The 19,737-nt window shown below is 46.5% G+C and overlaps 1 protein-coding gene across 6 annotated transcripts in view; it reads right to left on the reverse strand.

Moving 5' to 3' along the window:
* Positions 1–19,599, reverse strand: part of ARHGAP40 (Rho GTPase activating protein 40) — a 35,405-nt gene extending 15,806 nt beyond the window's left edge. For 2 of the 6 annotated variants that reach the window (XM_085520214.1, XM_085520213.1), the window contains exon 1: positions 19,544–19,599. Coding sequence is in view for 4 of the 6 variants with exons in the window: in XM_015881401.3 (XP_015736887.2) it covers positions 6,351–6,451 (101 nt within the window). In the remaining 2 variants the exon portion in view is untranslated. Of the gene's footprint in view, positions 1–6,350; positions 10,293–10,664 lie in introns of those variants that run through there. The other 4 variants (XM_015881401.3, XM_015881400.3, XM_085520212.1 and 1 more) reach the window with 3 other exon arrangements.
* Between the last annotated feature and the right edge of the window lie 138 nt (positions 19,600–19,737).

Consider the following 19,737-nt stretch of genomic DNA (forward strand, 5'->3'; position numbering starts at 1 on the left):
TTTAAACAAAGCCATCTTGCTACCATCAAAAAGCCCATTTCAATGTAACATTGCCATGATATCCCATTAGAATGTTATTAAATGACAGCCACAGGAAATCATCACTTGCAACAAGAGATTAGAAGGAGGATTTCTGATCATATCAAGGAACCCAGTTTTGGCCAGTATCAGTACCAGGAGCACCACGGCGGCCAAATGTGCACTGAAGAGCAGTCTCTCAGGGCATAATACTGAGCAGGCTAAGGAACTGTCTCACAGGCTGCCCTGATTGTTCTGCTAAGAGCATTTAGCAGGCACATAACTACTCTTCTTGTCATAAGATGCTTCACTATACTATAGTGGGTGGGATCTTATGGATCTAAGTAGCTGCATCCTGTGCTTTTCCTCCATGCTCAGCCCATTCAAAGCAGGCTTGTCCAGCATCTCAGAGATCTCCATGGTTTCAGGCCAAAGCAAAATTGACATCCAGGTTGGCAGAACCTGCCCAAGAACCAAGCAGCAGCTCTCATCAAGTGCCTGCTCAGCAGGAAGCCTGCAGCACACGTAGCTGTGGCAATGTGGTGTATGTCTGAGAAGGGTCCCAACATCATTACAGACCAAATCATCGGGCAGTACTTTTGCCACCCAGCAGTTATTTCTGACCCACCAGCACTTTAGGTCCATATCAGTACAGTGTAATACTGATCCAGGGACGTGGCTTTGTTAGACTACAGTGAATTGCTGTAAGCACTCCTGTACTCTCCATCCTGTGCTTCTGTACCATGCACTGTTAACTTCCTTCCTTCCACTGTTGGGAATTCACATCACATGGCAGTTCCTGCACATAGAAGCACCCCTGGTAACCACACACTGTAGGAGAGCCATTTCTGAACCACCTGTAGGTTGAATAACCCAAAAGCCATCGTAACATTTTTCTCTCAATGTCTCTGTGGAGTGATGCATTGAACTCTATCTCACCAGTGTGCAGGATGCACAAAGCAGCTCTACACAGCATTACCAGGATCCACAGCCCAACTCCACACACCCCAAGCAAACACTATCGCTCCAGTCTTGAAGAGCAACACCAAAGCAAAAAATGGGGCCTTAACATTTAGAAAATACCTTATTTTCTGGTCTATGTTTTTTTTGTTTTTTTTTTTCCTGAACATGCTGCTTTACAAACCCAGCCAGCCAAGTGGAAGGCTCATTTGAGATTCAGTGCACCTAAGAGACTGTTCTTCCTCACTGCATTCCCAAGTCAACGGAGGGCAGTCTATGACGTATAAGCATAGCAACAGTTTAGATTTAAAGTGTAGATTGTTGGCTTAAAAGGTTAATTGCTCAGTTGCAACTGGGCAATGAGTAAGTGGGATAATCAAGTTCACTCGGATGCACATGAAAAAAAAAAAAAAAAAAAAAAGCTTAACATTATAGTTTTAAAAATTAACCCAGCAAAAAATGGACTGGGTAGAAAGATCCAGCTTAGGGCACCCATAAAGGAATGACCTTAGCAAAGCCAACTATCCCAGTGCAATACTGACCATCCCAGCGCAATCCCCTGCTCTTGCTGGATGGACTGATTGAAGTGGGGCTCCAAATTCATCCAGCTGTCTCATCTAACACACCCAGCCCTGATTTAACAGCATTTCCAGCAGTTATGAGACATCAACACTGACTGGCACAGACTTCCTATGGTGCATTTTCTCATTTCTTCTACAAATCTAAATTTGTAACATTTGGAACATTGGTAGCCCTTAATAAAGGCCAACTGAGCAATGGTGGTTCACCAGTCCTGGACTACAATATGAAATCTCAGAGTAGGTCTTGATCTGCTCCTAGATACTGTCAACACACTGCAAATATACCATAAACACTCGTGCAACTCTGAGCCCTCTTGAATATCAAAATAAAATAAACACTGTTGCTATGCATTTGCTCATTCCAGGCTTGAATCACGCCCCTCAGAGACCTTCTCTAAGACCTGTGGCTGCCCAGGGTACTTCACTGCTTGCTCAACCTCTCCTTCCCTTGCAAAAATACCTCCCAAGAAGATGAACAAATAGAGAAGGTTCTTTCTAAGTATTTCATACAAAACAGAAGGTGATATGTGAAGAAAATGGAATTTCTTTCATATTGTTTCCAGACAAAAGCTTGGGTGTAAAAGAGGCAACATGGACAGGATTATATTTATACAAGGCACACCAGCACCAAGTTTTAAGGACATTTCCCAAGATTTGGAGTACGAACAAAGACACACATGAAATAAAGAAATAGATGGAAGGAGCCTGAATTAACCTTCAAGAGAAACAGCACACTAAGTCACATCAGCGCACTTCAGAACCCTGGCACCAAACACAAACTCTTCTGGAAGGAAAAAAAAAAGTGAGAAATTATTTTATCAACTGGTTGCAATGCTCTGACAGATAAAGAAGCTGAGTTGGAGAACAAAAATATGCTAACGTCAGAAAACACGCACATCTTCCCAGCCCTCCATTTACTGCAAGGTCAAAAACAATCAGGGAGCACAAAGGAAACAGAACAAAAGCAGAAAGTATGTGTGTGCAGGAAAAAGCCCCTCTGTAATTTGCTTGCAAGTTCCTGAGCAAGCAGTTCAAATCCAGCAGAAGAACTCAGAAGGTCAGACCATCACAGTCCACAGTGTGATACATTTTCTTGTTTAAAGTCAAGCAGTAGGAGAAAGGTATCAAGAAACAACACATGGGAGCATGGGGAAAAAAGAACAGAAAATCCACAAGTCTTCTGTACCGGTATTTAGATCTTACTTAAAGAATTGAAAGAAAGACCGAGATTTAAGCTTCCAAATACATAAATATTAATTCAATAACAGAACCTGGCTGAAAGATATCAGTGCAGTTGTCAAAAACTCAGATGAAGCACACACAGAATCAGCTGTGCCATTCAGAACTACCATTTCCAGCCCATGGATAGCAAGTATAACACAAGAGATGTCTGGTGGGCACAAGCTCCATACCTTTACTACAAACAGAAGAGAGTCAGTTCAGAAGCCACATGAAAGTTTCAAATCCTCAAAGTCCAGCTCTAAAGACTGATTCTCATCCTCCCAGTCCCTCAGGCTTTGTTAGCAGTTTCCAGAACAAGATGCCAACTCGCTCCAACCCCTCCATCCACAAAGTGGAAGAGCAATACTGGAGTGCTATTCAAGCTTCTTAGAGCAGACCAGAAAAGACAAGACAGACTAATTATCAAATTACTGTGGCAAAGATGAACAGAAACTCACCCAATAGACACCCAGCATGCTTTACTTTCACTAGCTTAACTAGGCCAAGGCTTAGAAGAACCAGAATCAAAGTCATCTCAGGAGCAAACTGCCACTGCTGGTGTATCTTTGCATATCTCTGACCATAGGGGATTTGCTCCTATAGCTGTCATTGACACACAGCCCATCTCAGAGGATACCCCTCAAACAAAGCCACGCTGCCAAACCCCACCTGTGTTTGTACTGAGGCCTTTTAGCAAGGACTTCATATCTAAGGGCTGACATACTTGAAGGTATCTAGAGCGCAAGTGAGAATAGTTAAGATGTCACTACTACAATTTACTAATAAGATTACAGCTTGTTTTCAGTAACACAGCAATCAGTTCATCAAGATCTTCCATTATGCAAGCAGCTCTGGGAGCAGTGTCATTTCAGGTTGTTTTGAAGGAGCCTGTTCTGCAAGCGATAACGAGGACATGGCTCTGCATACGTGGAGGAGTCACTGAGAGCAGGTCCAGCTTTCCCCTACCACAACAACAACACAGCCACTCCCCAGCTCCTGTCCGGACATCCTGAGTGACACCAGAGAGACAAAACAGTGATTATCTGCCCAGCACTGAAGGGATGAAATCCTTCAATACTGAGGCTTCTGTGTAAGGCACTGCTTTAGCACTGCATCCTCAGCATGGCTTGTGCTGGGATTCAGCTCTTGAGATAACATCCAACACAGCACTGCAAGTTTCAAACAAAGCACAGGATGCGGTTTACCTGAAAATAAGTACTTCAGAGCAAAGAAAGTCCATCTCAACACTCACACCCCAGCCCTCAATCTGAAAAAGGCTTATCTCCACTCTCCCTGGTAGGTGTCTAAATAAGTAAGCCAAGGAGGAACCAAATTTGCCTGTAATTACAGATGTGCCTGGAGGTCTCTCAGCCTGAAACTGAGAGCAGATCAAACATGAGATTGATAAGCCCATGCAGATACAGACAAATCAAAATACCTAAAGCCACATTTAGTTCAGTCTATCAGCCGGGTGCCTGTTCTGTCACATTTAGATTTGCCTTGGCCTTGGCAGCCACAAGCCATTCCCTCTCTGTTTTTGGCTCCTCATCAGATCCCCACAGTGGTCAGTACCCCAGCAAGGTGCCCCAAACAGGAAAGGATTTCATTGCATGGACATCCTGCTGGCAGAAAGGGGCACAGGCAGAACAAATGCTAGCAGCACTTCAGTGCTCAATGCCATTTTGGACTGATCTGTTGTACATCTATGTGAGATTCCCTAACTAAGAGGCTACTCATGCCCGTTAGTGACTTGTCTGTCACATCCCTACGGTGTCAGGGACTTCAGCATGGCTGCAATGAGTCAATACCTCCCAGTTACTAAAGCCATCCTCAAAACACGTGTCTGCTACCTTACATCAGACGAGATGCACTTCCTTTACTCCTGTCACCTGTGTCTTCAGGCAACACGCTCAACCTCAACACCTCAGCTTCCCATGTTCAGGGAAGAGCAGGATGGTGGCCATGCAGCTTTCAGAGCATGCCTGGATCCTTTATAAAAGACATTCTTGACTTGTTTTTGAGATTACTCATTCAAACAAGGGGTTTCTACAAAAGCACAGATTTACCTAAACATCTTACAACTGCATTAATATTGAACTTAACTCCTCATGACGTAGCATCTCAACCAGCTGTGCCTACATTAGAGCAATGATAACGCGTTATCCCAATATATGGGAACAGGTAAGGGACTACAAAGAGGCATCAAAAGTAAGCTGCCAGCCAGCACAGAGCAAGGGGGGGGTTGAGAGATGCACTATGAATCGAGCTACACGTTGTGCATAAGAGGCCTATGGGTGCTGGAACATGGGAAAACCAGACACAAAGCCCTCGCTTGGATTTCTCACATGAGTTATAATGTATAAGAACTGCTTGGCTATTACACTGCCATGAAAAGGCTCCACTTGCTGATGACCTATAAATAGCACTTAACTGGAGGCCAAGAAACGAGAGGAAGAAATGCTGGCTGTGCAGAAAGTAAGCCTGCCAGGAACAGCTGCCAAGCTGGGAGCGGATCTGCAGCAGCTGCTGAGGGCAGGGAACCCCCCACAGCAGCGACAAGTCAGGGTCCTGCCTGCAAAGCCTGCACCCACACTGCACAATGCCGGGCACCGGGAGCACTGAGATGGGGGATGCTGGGGCAGCAGCTGCCTTTTGTCAGGAGAACTTTGGGACATGACACCACACGCACCAAATGGGAAGGCAGTGAGCACCCCACAGTGACTGCTGCGAAAACAGAGAGTCGTTAAAGGCAATTAATCAGAGCATGAGGATGTTCCAAGCGCCATTTCGCAACCACCTCATCACACAGGCATACGGCATGTCTGTGCCACTGCAGGAGTGTGGGTAAGCTTGGGATGTACCTCACTTGCTGTTAGGGCTGGATGAACGAATGCAAAGTGCCGCTGGTTAGAAGTTCAACATCCTGCTCAAAGTCAGTGAGCAGATGGGGTGTTCTGCTGCTGCACCTCCTCAGATCCAACCACGCTGATACACTGGGACCAGTGCACACACAATGGAACAAATCCAGCTTGCTTAGCATAAAACTGAAGCTGTTACTGGACAAAGATGCAACAGACTGCAGATGCCATCTTAAAGCCGATGTCCATTGAGCACAGAGAGGGTGTTTGTAAAGTGAAGTCATTCCACTTGCAGTCATTGCACCTCTCAGCACACAGGTTTTGCACATTATTTATAACTATGCAGTTCTGACCTTCCCACGGCTCATCAAGTCACCAGAAAGGCTCCAAAGCACACATGTTGCTACGGCACCTTCACTGCAGCCCCTGCAGCATTACCCCCAACACACACACACTCCTGCAGCTCCCACCCCCACTTTGCTGCACTGACACCAATGGACAAAACTATCAGGTTTATATCAAACAGGAGAATTCCGTGTATCTGATTTTCACAATCAAGGCACAGTTTAAGAGAACACTTTACAACCCGACTGCTCCAGGTAATCCACCTCCTTCCCATCTCCCCCACCACAGGTCTCTCCCCTTGCTCCCCCCGCCGCCTCCTGGAAGCAGTGCACACACACGGAGCCGTGCCCCAGCTCAAACCCCGTACCTGCAGGAGCAGCGAACAGGCTGCACCGGCTGCAGCACCACCTGCGGCCGCGGGATGCGGGTCCTGACAAACCCAGAGCCCCTCTTGCCGAGCTTGTCCATGTTCGGAGGGAAGGGGAGAGCCGGTCAGTCCATCCGCACCGCGCAGAGCGCTGCTGTCGAGCCAAAGAGCCCGCAACCAACTGCCAAGGGCTGCTGCTCGTCACCGGGCAGGTGTGCAGCTGATTGGGTACCGGCACACGGCCTCTCCTCCCTCCCCATCCACCCTCCCCGGGATGGGGCAGGAGTCACCGTAAATACACCTGGGACTTCAAGGCAGCCCCGCCAGGGCTGAGCTCCCTGCCTGGAACGCAGCTGAAGGACGAGGCACAAGGCCAGCATCCAGCACTCAGCACGACCGGAGAATAGCAAAGAGCTATTCCAAGCCTGCGCTCAAGCTAAAGCTTGTTCAGTAATCACAGAGTCTCAGCCCTGTGGAAGAAGTAACTCCCACAGGCGGTGCTGGGGAGGAGGAGTTGGTGTATTTGCTCCTCAAAACCTCACTTCTCTGGAGACTGGAGAACAAGCAAGTATCTGGCAGGGAATGGGGAGGGAGGGAGGCAGCAAAGCAAAACAAAACACACTGACCAACAGCAACCACAAAAAAGAGCACTTATTAAAAAAAGCAAATCCAGCATACCCTGCCATCGTTTGGCACTGAGTAAGACACAGGTTTATGGAAGTCACTGGTGTTGAAAGAGCAGCATAAACCCATGACACCTACAGAAAGCATTCTGCAAGATCCAGATCCTTCCTTAGCACCTCACAAACGAGCAGTATGTGAGCAAGCAAAGGGTTAAAACAAGCACACGCCCCATCTCTCTGCTGTACCTAATAAGTCTTATCCTCTCTCTACTATTCCCATTCTCACCACCAAATCTCTCACAGCATTCCTGCAACTTCCCTTTTCCTTTAACATTTATTCTTCTCCATCCTAAAGTCAAAGTTACAAATAAGTCATTTGTTTAAAGTTTCCATAATGAAGACATGCAAAGTTTCTTTGGCACAGGTAATAACTGCACTCGTTTCCAATGCTCTGGTAAGACTGGATCTATGGGTCAGCCTGCTTTGCTTGCGATGGCTTAAAAGGGCAGCAGCAGCTATTTTGGAGACAATCCCTCATGAAAGCATGCAAAGAAGCAATCTCAGTTTCTTCCTACCCATTAATACAGCCGCTGCATTAGCCTAGCCACTGGAACCCCACCTTGCAAGCATGCACCCAATTTGTCCCACAAGTAACACAACCCAACTGACCAAATTCCCATCAGATCCACTCCCATCCCCTCAGACAGACTTGTTTTAGGGGAGGATTACCCCAGACAGCTGAGCTACTCCAGCAGTTCCACAGTCCTTGCAATTACATTCTGCCATACATTCCTAATGAGTATCACCAGGGATCAGATTCACAGCCTGGGTTATCCATGTAACTTCCCTACGTATGCCCCAAACAGAGATAAACAACCAAATATGTCAGCCTGGAAGAGTCTCAGCTTGTGAAATCCACACTTAGAAAGAAAGCCCATCCATGAGCTTTTACAGTAGCACTGATTTATATGTAGGCAGCAGGTTATCAGAATGCATCCAACACTAAAGACGTTACTAACATGCCAAGAGCCTTCAAACATGTTCTCCTGCTTTCAATCAACTACACAAGACAAGAGTTGCTGTAGAGCTACATCTGGCTGAAGCATAAGACACTGTATATACATTAAAACAGATACATTCTGTTGGACATTGTCTCCTGAGTAAAGAAATGTGCTTGGACAGTGCTCTTCTATGTACAACTCTTACATTTATTTCCCTCTATAGAGTCAGGAGTTGGAGACGATGACCCTCAGGGGTCCCTTCCAACTCAGATAATCCACGATTCCACGTGACCCCACAGATGGCCCAGCTTCTGCAAGCCAAGAGATCAAACAGCAGCAAAGCCAGAAACATTTGTGAGCACGTTTGGCTCCAGAAGGCTTCACACCAAGCACACCTTGTCCTAAGACAATCAGCCGTGTTTCGGGTTGTTCTTTCTTGCTTACACAAAAGCTGCCAGGTCTGGAAGTTGATGGGCACAACATTATGTTTCCTTTGCTAACTCCATTCAGCTGCTTTGATTCTTTGCTAGGTTTTCAGACAGACTGAAACAGTCACAGGTATGAGCTAGCTGCATCGTCACAGGTTCCTAAAGCAACAGCAATAATTCAGCCAGGCTTATTGCAAGGCAAGGCAGAAATTAAAGGATTCAGAATGAAAACAGAATTCTTTAGCAGTACGTTTAATTACTCATAAAAAGCAGTAAGCAAGCATTATAGAAAATGTAAGGCCTAATTGGATAATGAGGTGCATGCAACAGCAGTTCTCCACTGGGAGCCTTGTGCACATTCACTCCAGTCTGGTTATTCATGGCATTTCAAAGGAATAATCATCAAGTTTATTTCCCAGTTTGAGAGGACAGGAACTGAACAGAGACACAGCAAGTCTCTAACTGAGGATGGACTCAGTCAGGATAAATATCCTAACTCTGGCTTTGAGCTTCAATTCACCAGGAGAGACTTCCTGATGTCATCAGGGATGAACCAGGCCAAGTGGGACGAGATTTATCCTACTCAAATATGGAGACAAAGAGGCACGTCTGCACTCCCAGCACTCACTTTGTTCAGATGAATCACTAGTACCAACCCAGCACTGCCAACGTCACGGCTTTAGCGCATGAGTTATTTCTGAAGGTATCCATAGATCCTGCCAAACCAACGTGCCTTGACTTGCTCAGAAAGCCTGATTTATTTATTTTATTTTAGGACCAAAAAGGAGAGGGTAAAATAACCCCCACGTTTTCAGACAGTGAGGAATTTCAGCTGGGCAAAGCACGTGATGTCTGGAGACCTAAAGGCTCCAGGTCCTTCTGCCATCCCAGCACCAGCACACAGCCCCAGCAGAGCTCAGTGGGTTGGATGGAGCACAGTGGCCAGACCCTGCATGCGGCACCTTGAGGCAGCATTTTATTTGCCAGGCATCCCCAAGGTGATCTGTTAGCAAGAAAATCAAATGCGAGAGAAAGGCTCTGCAATCTGAAGTAGAGTGCAGAACCTGAATGTAGCTCAAACCCCTTTCATCCAATTCTTTTTTTCCCCTCTAGAAAGGTTCATTTTTAAGGAGTACTGAATATTAGGAAAGCTCAAAAGTAATTTGAACCCCCTCTGCTCCATCATAGACCAAGAAAATACTCGAACAGCATTACCTACTTATCACGTGGAGCCATTAAGATTAACAGATTACAGTTTCTGGAGTCACCAAGGCAGTGAGATTACCCAGGTCCCAGCTTGCTCCCAGCCTGCCATGGAGGCAGCACCCAGGCCACAGCCCGGGGCACAACACAGTGAAACAGGCACATGGGCTCTCTGCTCTGCAAGACCCAACTGGCACCTCCTGGTTCAACAACCAGCAAGAAGTAGCAGCTTTCAGGCTCTTCAATGCAAGATTCAATTTGTCATGCTACTGGGAAAGAAACACAGCTCCCCTCAGTGCACCTGAACCAATCCAGCAAGGATGGAGGTAAAGCACCACGTGCAGCATCACCCATTGACCCTCCCTGCTCTGCAGAGCGAGGATGGCTCAGACCCAGCAGCACACAGGTCAGACCCTGCTTAAAACAAAACATGAGATCCACGAGTTCTGTGTCAGAGCACATAATCTGCTTTACAGCACCGAGGAGTTGTAGCAGAGGATTAGGATGTTGGGTAAACAGCACAAACAGATGGATCCTAAGCAGAGATTTCGGGCATGGAAATGGTTTTTAGTCTCATGTTAAAAAAAAAAAAAAAGAAAAAAGAGAATCCCAAAGGAGAAAAAACACATTTAAACGGTGCACAATAATTCAGTTGTGAGAAACTGAAACACTGAAGCCTTAAAAAAAAAAAAGACTGCAAACACCAAAACCCAAACGATTATTTGCATGCAGTTCACTGCCTTGCCCTGAGGCTTGTGGCCACTGGACAAAGGCAAAAGGCAAACAGGAGGCAGTGCCCTGCTGTCTGCTTGGTGCTGCCATGGCTTGGGGGAGGGAGGGAAGAGGAAAAGACCCAGCACTGTTTATGCACATGTATATTTAGATCAGTGAACTGCAAAGTGGTTTAAACCTAATTACTACCGTAAATGTAATTTAAACCACCCAAAACCTTTCCACTGCTCAAGGAAGAGCTGTGACAATGGAAGGAAGTGCTAAGACACAGGAGCTATTCTTAATACAGAAAACACTTACTCTGATGAATAACCAAGACCTACTTACCGACATAAATTGAACATCTTTCTGCCTTCTGGGCATTTTCAACTGGATAAAATTAGAAACCACAGCGGATTTCTGAGGATGCCCTTGTTTATCTCCCTATTCAAACACACACTTGAACACTTGCTGTGTGCCAGGCCTTGCAAAATCCATGTCTTTCTTTCTGGATGCTGAAGGCAGAAAAGTGACAGGCTGTACAGGTCCAGGACTAATGACCACATGGCTGCTTGTTCACTTCCTCTGAACACAAGGGCTTGCAGTCACTGCAACCAGCTGACAGAGTGCCATGCACCACGCTTAAGGTGTGATGGAGGGAGGCAGAAGGGACAGAGGATCAGCAGTGACCTGGCTGCAATGAGTCACCACAGCAAACTGCAGCCCAGCTGGGTCAGCCCAGCTCTCAGGGACTGGATTCCCACGGCAGAGCCCACCCAGCACCACCATCATCTCTGGCAGAGGCTGCACTGTGAGCATGTTGCACCTCCTTGATTTTCAGAGAAAAAGAAGAGGGAAGAGCTCAGATTCCAAAGCGTCCACCCCTACCTGTTGCACAAACCTCATTTTGATTTCTGAAAGTTGGATTTCCCTTTCCCCCTGGGTAAATGGATGGGGCAACAGCTACAAATAGCTCATTTCTGATGCTCCTCCTATCTGCAGCTGCTGCCCCAGTTCCCAGCTCAGAGGTGTGATGCACTGGGCTGCCACCCTGTTTATTTCCTCACCAAAATCACAGGCAAGTGGGATGGGCTCCACGGGCTGAGCTCACCATGAGTCAGTGTGTTTTTGGGCATCCCGTAGGAGTTACTGCCCAAAAAATGCCAAGCATCCACTCTCTTAGAAAAGAAGTCATGCACGTGGCTCCATGTTCAGTGCAAATGCTTTAGAGCTACCAAGGTTATGAGACAGCTGAACAGCAGCTACTGATGGCTGGGCTCAGATAAGCAGGAGTTTCAGCAAGGACAGTAAGACAATGGGAGAAATAAGGCAGGAGAGATGCAATCATAATTACACAGCTATGTTAGAATAAAAGCACAATTCTACAGGTAGGAATCCATCCTGTCTTACTGAAATTTTTTTTTGTTGGATGATTTTAACAAAAACTAAATCCACTTACCGAGGTATTCCAAACTGTTTCAAGATCTAGAGAAAAACAGCCCCCACAGAGGTTCCTCTACGGGAAAGATACAGAAATACTGAGCATTTCTGTTGGGAATTAAATGCCCCTTTACACATTTGTGGGTTTCCTTCCAATGAGCAAATGATGCTGTCAGGTTTCTGCCTCCTGAGGTGCAGTGGGGCTGGAACCTGCACCAGCCTGAGCCATCCACCTCCCCCCCATTGGTTTGGGAACCTCTCACAGTGCAGAGACACAAGAGCCAGTCCCTGTATTTGCAGGACAAGTGACTGCCAGGCCCGCTGAGGGCAGTGTGAACACAGCAATACAGCTCTTTCAAAGGGAGAAGCATTTTTTACTGATCCCTCTTACTCAATTACCTCCAAAATAAGATTTAATACAGCCCAGGAGCAGATGTTTTTAATTGGTAGACAACAGTAAGGGCCAATTACTCTACTCATAAGCAACAGTTGTGTTTGTACTTAGCAGTGCCATCATCATTTATCCTAACAGGCTTCTGTTCTACTTTGTCATCCCTTCAACAGGTCCCTAGGAGAAACTCCAACTTCTCCGTGTGGAGAGATCAGAAGCATCCCATGATTTATATTTATGGGCATCCTCCTCATTCATCCTCTAGAAGAGAGCTGGGACAGAAACAGAACTGGCATGCTTCTTTAGGAGGGCAGGAGTTAAAAATAATGGCAGCTGTCACCATTTGTGCGGCACCAGAGTCTCGCTCTGCAGTCAGCACGGAGCTTGTCTGTACTAGTTTCTTCTATAAGAGATGCAACAGCTGGAGCAAAACTCGTTGGGAATGCTGAAACTGATTTCACAATGCAGCCAGCAGCTCTTTCAGAACTATCAGTAGTCAAGGCTTCATTAGCTCATTAGGGTGGATTTGTTTTTCCAAAATATTCATGACCAAATTTAATTACATGAGTCTTCATGAAAACCATAAGACTGCAGACATGATCCGGGATTTTAGAGCCAGTGAGGGGAACAGAAGAGCTTGCTGCAGACCTTAGCAGACAGCTTTGCAATGCAGGATTTGGGCAGGTTCATTGCACACCGACCATCCTGAAGGTCAGTGGAAGACCACAACGGTGCCTACAAACTAACCCCCATATGCTGCTTACTGTCATACAAAGACACTGCGCTGCCTGCAGGGCTGAAAATATCAGAGCTCTTGTATCAGCATCAAATGCTGGTGCGAGATAGATTCTCATTCTTCAGTTTACACCCTGTGTACAAGTTCAGAAAAGTGCTATTTCAGAGGCAAAAAGTCAACATCATTCAACAGTCCACTGAATAAACAAGGTCAATTCCAACAAATCAAAGGATCACACATTCAATCTGAACCAGCAGTTGAGCTGAAAACAAAAAACATAAAGGTAAATCTAAAGACGTGCAGACAAGCACATAAACGAATGTAACAGACTGTTACAACCAAACTCACACTCTAAACTACGTGTTAGAAGCGGGCTAGTCTAAAACACCCAACTTTTGTACAACAGGCATTCTCTGACAGAGGCATTGCTTGGATATGGCTGCTCCCTCAGTTCAGGTTGTGGCCCCACACACAGTGCACAGCCACCAGTGCTGGAGCTGCACCACCAGCCTAAAACAAAAACTCCACAGATGCTCAGCACAGTGGCCTTGTAGCTGTGCAGAAACAATGGATGGGCACTTTCTGACAACACAGAAAGTCTCAGAATTATCTGGAACAGCTCAGAGGAATGATAGAGCCCCACACAGCTTCCACACTGGAAGGTATAAATTTTACATCACCTTACTCCAAAAGCCTTTCAAGCAGACCCAGAGCTGACCCAGCGGCATCCTCATGGCTGAGGCCCTCCAGACACCCACCATCACAACAGAGGAGCAAGAATAATCTCCCACCATCAGCTAGGAAACCAATTGTTCATGAGCACACAAGTTAATGATTCTGTGAATTAATGAAACAATGAATGAGAAAATTAACCAGTCTATTGAAAGGGGACTGAGTCCTTGTTTGATTTTCACCCAAAGAGCTTATGACATGGAAGTCTGATTCATATGGCACATTGTCCTGTATAGGAGAGGTCTAAACAAACCATGATACTTAGCTCAGTATTAATGTCAGAAATATTATAGGGTTAAATGATTCACAGCTTGCAATCAAGTGGCAGCTTTTCAACCTTCACAGACTAGCATCTCTTTGCCATTTGCTTTTACACAAACAATGTAAGACAAAATTGCACAGAAAACCCTTAAGAAATTCTCCTTGGTTCTACTTGTTCATTTGCATCCTGGTTCACATGTTTTCCTAGCTGATACATCATTCCACCACGTCCTGGTGTTTAAAAAAGCCCTGAGTTCTCCCAAGTGAACTTACAGCTCTGTGCTTGCTCCAAGCTCTTCCTGACCTGCAAACATCCGGCAGCTCCGTGCCTGCTTTACACTGGCCAAGAGAGTGTAGGAAATGCTGAGTGAATGAACTCTGCAACTCTTGGATCAGGGATAACGTTAGGATGAGTGCTCCCAGGAGAGATTCTTGCTTTCCTGCTAATCAAAGGAAATACTCCATCTAAATACAGCTGGCACCTTTATCTACTTTTACCTTTCTTATGCACAAGCTGGAGTCAGTCCAGGATTGTAGAGTATTTGACCAAAACAACCGTATCTCAGATCAGCTGCAGGGATGTATATACTGCAGCATCATGCCTACCTTCCGCTATGAGGCATGAAAGGATTTCCTTCCACTGTGTCAGCCCGGCTGTTTTCAAACATTAACATTGTCTGAGCTTTACCTTGACAGAGAAAAACAACTTTCATCAGCAAAGCTGTATTTATTTGCTGCCAAAAGAGGATATCCTTCCAGTTCCATTATATATTGGCCACCTGCTATGGTCCTACCAAGAGCTACATGCTCCTGTTCACTCAAGAACATACATTAACTTCTCCAGCACCACAGAGGAGCCAGACAAAGAAGAGGTATCACCTTCACCATGCATACAATCATCTCCCCTCCTGGATGATAAAATACATTTTCAATTATTGAAGCCGAGCAATGAAACAATTTCAAGTTTCAGACACAGGACCTTAGCCAGCTGCATGTTCCATTGGATAGCACAGCCAGCCTCCCTCCCACTGAACAAATGGGGAAACGACTTTTTTCCTCTATGTGCTATAAAGTCACCCTATGCAGTGATGTAAAGGAACACAGCTTCTCACTGGGAACGCCCAGCTGTGAGTGTTACTCTTTGCCTTAGGCCTAACAGACATCCAAGAAACCCAGATTCTTATTTTCAGCAATTCCTTTGGGGTTTAAACCAAGGCAACAAGTAAGTACCACTGCTGAGCCATCCCAGAGCCCATACATCACAGGTCAGCCAAAGGAATTGGGACTCTCAGATGCTCTCCAAGGCAGATGAAGCCCAGTGAAGGTTTGGCAAGAACTGAAGATGAAGAAAAGATATCTGCCATGCCACCTCCTCCAGGAAACAGGCACTTACCTGACCTCAACTAATTGGCATCAACCAAGTCAGAAACCAGGTGCTTCAGAGAGAAGAGTGCAGATGTGATACAGCCTGGCATATAGATGTGATACAGCCTGGAAGGAATGATGAGTACTCATAATATGTGTCATTATACTGGCTCTTAGTTAACATGGTCTCTCTCTTTTACTGCATTAGGTGACCTGGCAGGGATAACTGAGAAGTCAAAAGAAGAAACACCCAACAAACCCAACAACAAAAAGCCCAACACAGAACCACTTGCTCAGTTGCTTACTGTCACTACTCCAGCTATGCCCAGGCTGCTCAATGCACTAGTGCTGAACAGTAAGAGAGTGATAATCAGATAGGATCTTGCCATTGTGTTCCCCACCTCCTTGGTACTTCCCTCCCAAAACACCTAACAGTAACCTGTTGGTACAGCCCTCCATTTCTATCCAAGTCCATTGCCCTAGGAGGCCTATTCTGTACAGGGGTAAAAAGGAAACAGAGATCAGCGCTTCAGTGCTACAAAAATCAACAAATTCCTGCAGTAGAAACGTGCTTGGGTCCCAGCCAAGTAGTTACAAAAGTGCTGGGTTGCAGCTATACAATGTATTCGGGATCATCTCTTATGTCCAGGCTCTGCCATAGGATGGCAGTGTATACTTTCAGGTTGCCAACTCACAGACAAGCAGCCACAGCATTCAAGCAGTCCGGGACACCTTCAGTTCTAATAAAGGGACACGATTTCATATCAAATAAAAACTAAACGACTAACTCAGACCAGTGAATTAACACTAGCATTGCCAGGCATTGTGCAAGAAGATTTGAGGGTCCCTGAGCTTCAATCTTTAAAAGGACATGAAAGAGGGACTAGAATGTGTCTTACTTTAAAAGGCCCCCCAGTGAGGACTGCCCTCCTAATTCTCCATGTGATAACAACACTTCACTCATACATATTAAGCACAGGAGATTTAGTGACAAAGACCCTCATTTTACCAAGAGCCTCAGATTTTGCACAGAGCTCAACAGCCCAGGCACTGGTGGAATATGCTATGCAGATGGAAACAATTATTTAGGAGGGGAAGAACTCCTGCATGCACAGAGCAACATTTCACTAAAGCTCAATAACCTCCCACCAACACATTCCAGACTCTTGGAGTAATCTGCTTTGGGGAATATGCTTTCAGCTACATCAGCTTTTGTACTCCTCACTCCAAACTTCTTCGCAATCACAGAGTGATCTCCCCTGCGAGCTGACCTAACGGTCTTACCAAACAGCAAATACCAGAACGTATTATAAACATCTGAACCTAAAACCTAGTTAGAGTCCTACATTTACAGGCAATGGATTCTGATATCAGACAAACTTTTTCACTACACAGCAGACCTGAAAGGACTTATCCACACGACTAACCATGCTGCTGACTTCTACCTAAAGCATAACATAATGCGTGAATCATACAGGCCATATTTGATGATGTATAGGTAGTTTTTTCAGTTATCATTTTCTTGTTTGATTCAATACTTCACCAATAAGCAGAACTCACACTCCTGCCTACCACTGGTGAGCTGGAGGCTGTTTTTATTTACTTAACAAATCAAAATCACGTTTGTTAGAAAGAAATAACATTACAGAAAGGAATACCGACTGATTAGAAACAACTCATTACAGGCAATCCTTTCAAGTCAGCTGCACGAGGACTATTTCATATGATACGTTGCAGGATTAAAAATAACTCCAGCAGGTTTCAATTAAGAAGCAACGCCATATGGATTTTACATTCGCAACAGGAAAGCTCAAACACTATGTCAGGACCAAGACGTTTTTATGCAGCACTTAAACTGCTCAAGTAGAAGCATGTGGGCCAGAACTTCCCCAAGTAAGCAAGAGTTTCACTGAACAAAGAGCCTAGAAGATGTACAAAGGCAGAATATACTTCAACCTTAGTCTTATGTTGCAGCATCCAAGTCTTAAAGGATTTAAAGAAGAATCCTCCCTCCTCAACCTGCCAGAGCAAGTCACACAGCTCACAGACCATCACAGCCCCTGCAAGGATCCTCGGGTCATCACCTCTTTCCCCGCCCTGCTTAAAGCAGGGTCGGCACTGAAGTGAGAGCAGGACATGAAGGGCTTTTGGCCAGCTGGGACACGTGAAGGAGCCACTCCTGCAGGCTGCATCTCAGCACTCCCCTGTACTCACAGGGAGCAATAGCTTTCCTTATGGCACACTGGGCCCTCACCTCTTTCCATTTATATCGCCTTGACAACTGATGTCAAGCACTGCAAAACAACATTTCTGGGTTGCGTCTTTCAATGGTAAAAACACAACCTCAAATAAAATAAACTCCTGAGCACCCCAAGCTCAGCGCTGCTTGTTGCTGCATCCTCTTGGGGCACGAGCCAAATCCTGAGCATTGTTTTCCAGCACGCAGCTGGACACACAAACCCCAATTGCTCAGCACCAGGAGCAGATGTCGGCCCAGCTGAATCAGGACTCCTCCAGGAGAAGGCAGTAACCAGCAGCACTGCAGCACCCAGCTGCTGACACGTGGTGTATCACCACATGCTGCAATGCCTTACTCATGCACTCTGACATACTGCTTTCAGGACACATTTATCACGTAAATCCACCAAAACACATTATGTCACCTCAGTTTACATGAGTCCAGGACTTACAGAAGTTTTTTTCCTTTTTTTTTTTCCCCAGGCTCTGGAGCTCAAAGGAGAGCAAAACTGGTTGCTAAGTTTTGCAACACACAATGTTTCCTAATTGAGTTTTAAGAATGTTTATCCAACTCCACCTCCGTAACATGGCTGCAAAGTAAAGGCTTTACAAATAAGAAGGAAGAAAAAAAAGAAAGAAAGAAAGAAAACAAGAGGGAGGTGAAGTGATGTGCAAAAGGTCATAACACACCTAGGTCTGGTATATAGCAGTGCAGGCTTCTGGCTCCCTGGAGGCTTTGCCTCGGTCAGAAGAAACAGCTGAAGTAGAGCTGAGAGAGGGAACTCCCTGCCATAAGAAACTGCCAACACTGTTACAGAATCACAGAATCACAGAATGACCCGGGTTGGAAGGGACCTCAAGGATCATGTAGTTCCACTGTTGTGCCTGAAGTCCTCCCCAGGCTTTGGAAACCAGCTCTTTCAGATAAGGCAGGTGTGTACTTGGCAGTAAACAGGAGTGCCCTGGGACAGAGGCCGCTGGGCGCATACAAAACGTTGTGCTGCCTCAGGTGAACAGCTCTTATACGTAAACCGAACCCAAACCCACAGAGGAGCCTTGATTTCAAAGAAGTTTCTATTTGCAATCACAGTGAACTAATACTTGAAGTAGTTCTGCAGCTACCCAAATGCTACATGCTCTAGCACTCCTGCTATGCCCAGAAAGCAGCTTATGCCCATAACACAAAGGGAAACCAAAGCACAAATCCGTGGATGCTGTTCAGGAACGTGCAGCCCATGAAGGAGCTGAGGAGTCACACCGCATGTGCCGTGAGCTCCAAGCACCACACAAAGCCCCAGGGGCAGGAATTGCACCCTGACAGGGAGAAACAGCGTTAACAGAAGAGGGACCGCAGCATCCGTATTGTAGAGTTCAAAACACCCCTATGGGTGGCTTGAATTGACCCACCTCCGTGACACACTCACACACCATTCTCCCTATGCAAAAACCACACAAAGCACGTTCCCCAGCAGTGACTGCCTGCGTTCCCCTGTGCGGGCTGCACCCCCGAAAGCTGCACGGTGACACCCGCAGCTCGCATTGCGGAGCGCAGCACCCTCAGCCCTCCCCGGGCAGCTCCTCCGGCACCGACCCCGCTGCTATTACGGGGACATCGGGAGCGCCAGCAGCCCGGCCGCGAGAATGCTATTCCGAGAGTATTTACACAGCCTAAAAACTGCTCGAAACACATATTTTGGTGTTCCCAGGCACTAACACATCACCACCAACAGCAATATTCAGGCACCGGTTACCTGCCCATCTCAGTTTCCCAACTCCTTCCCCGCGTGCCGGCTGCCTCGGCACATTGCGGCTCCTTTGTGAGCACAGCCTGCACGCAGCAGCTCCCTGCTCGAGAGCTGCCCTTCCGTGCACAGAAACCGCGTGGAAAAAAGGGAAATGAACACCGAGACCACCAAGCAGCGCTGTTCCTGGAGGCGCTGCGCAAACAATAGCGGGCAAGGCGAGGAAAGACGGAGAAAAGAGCACGAAAACAGCAACAGCAACAACAACCATCCGCCCGCCCCTCCCTCACGCACCACCGTGGTTCCCCCGAGCGTTACCCACCGCGCTCCCGCAGCGCCCGCCGCCTCCGAGCTGCGAGCTCAGCCCCGCAGCGACCCGCGGCTCCGCCTCACCCCGCCTCTAAGAGCCGCCCCTGCCCGGTGCGGTGCCCGGCTCTGCTGATGGCTAAAGGCGATTTGTTCTGGTGAATAGCACGTCCGTATATATCGAAATGAATGAGCGCGGATACAAAGACG

This window comes from Coturnix japonica, chromosome 19, assembly GCF_054131305.1.
Source record: "Coturnix japonica strain WE chromosome 19, WE-NBRP24, whole genome shotgun sequence".
In the NCBI taxonomy this organism is placed as follows: Eukaryota; Metazoa; Chordata; class Aves; order Galliformes; family Phasianidae; genus Coturnix; species Coturnix japonica.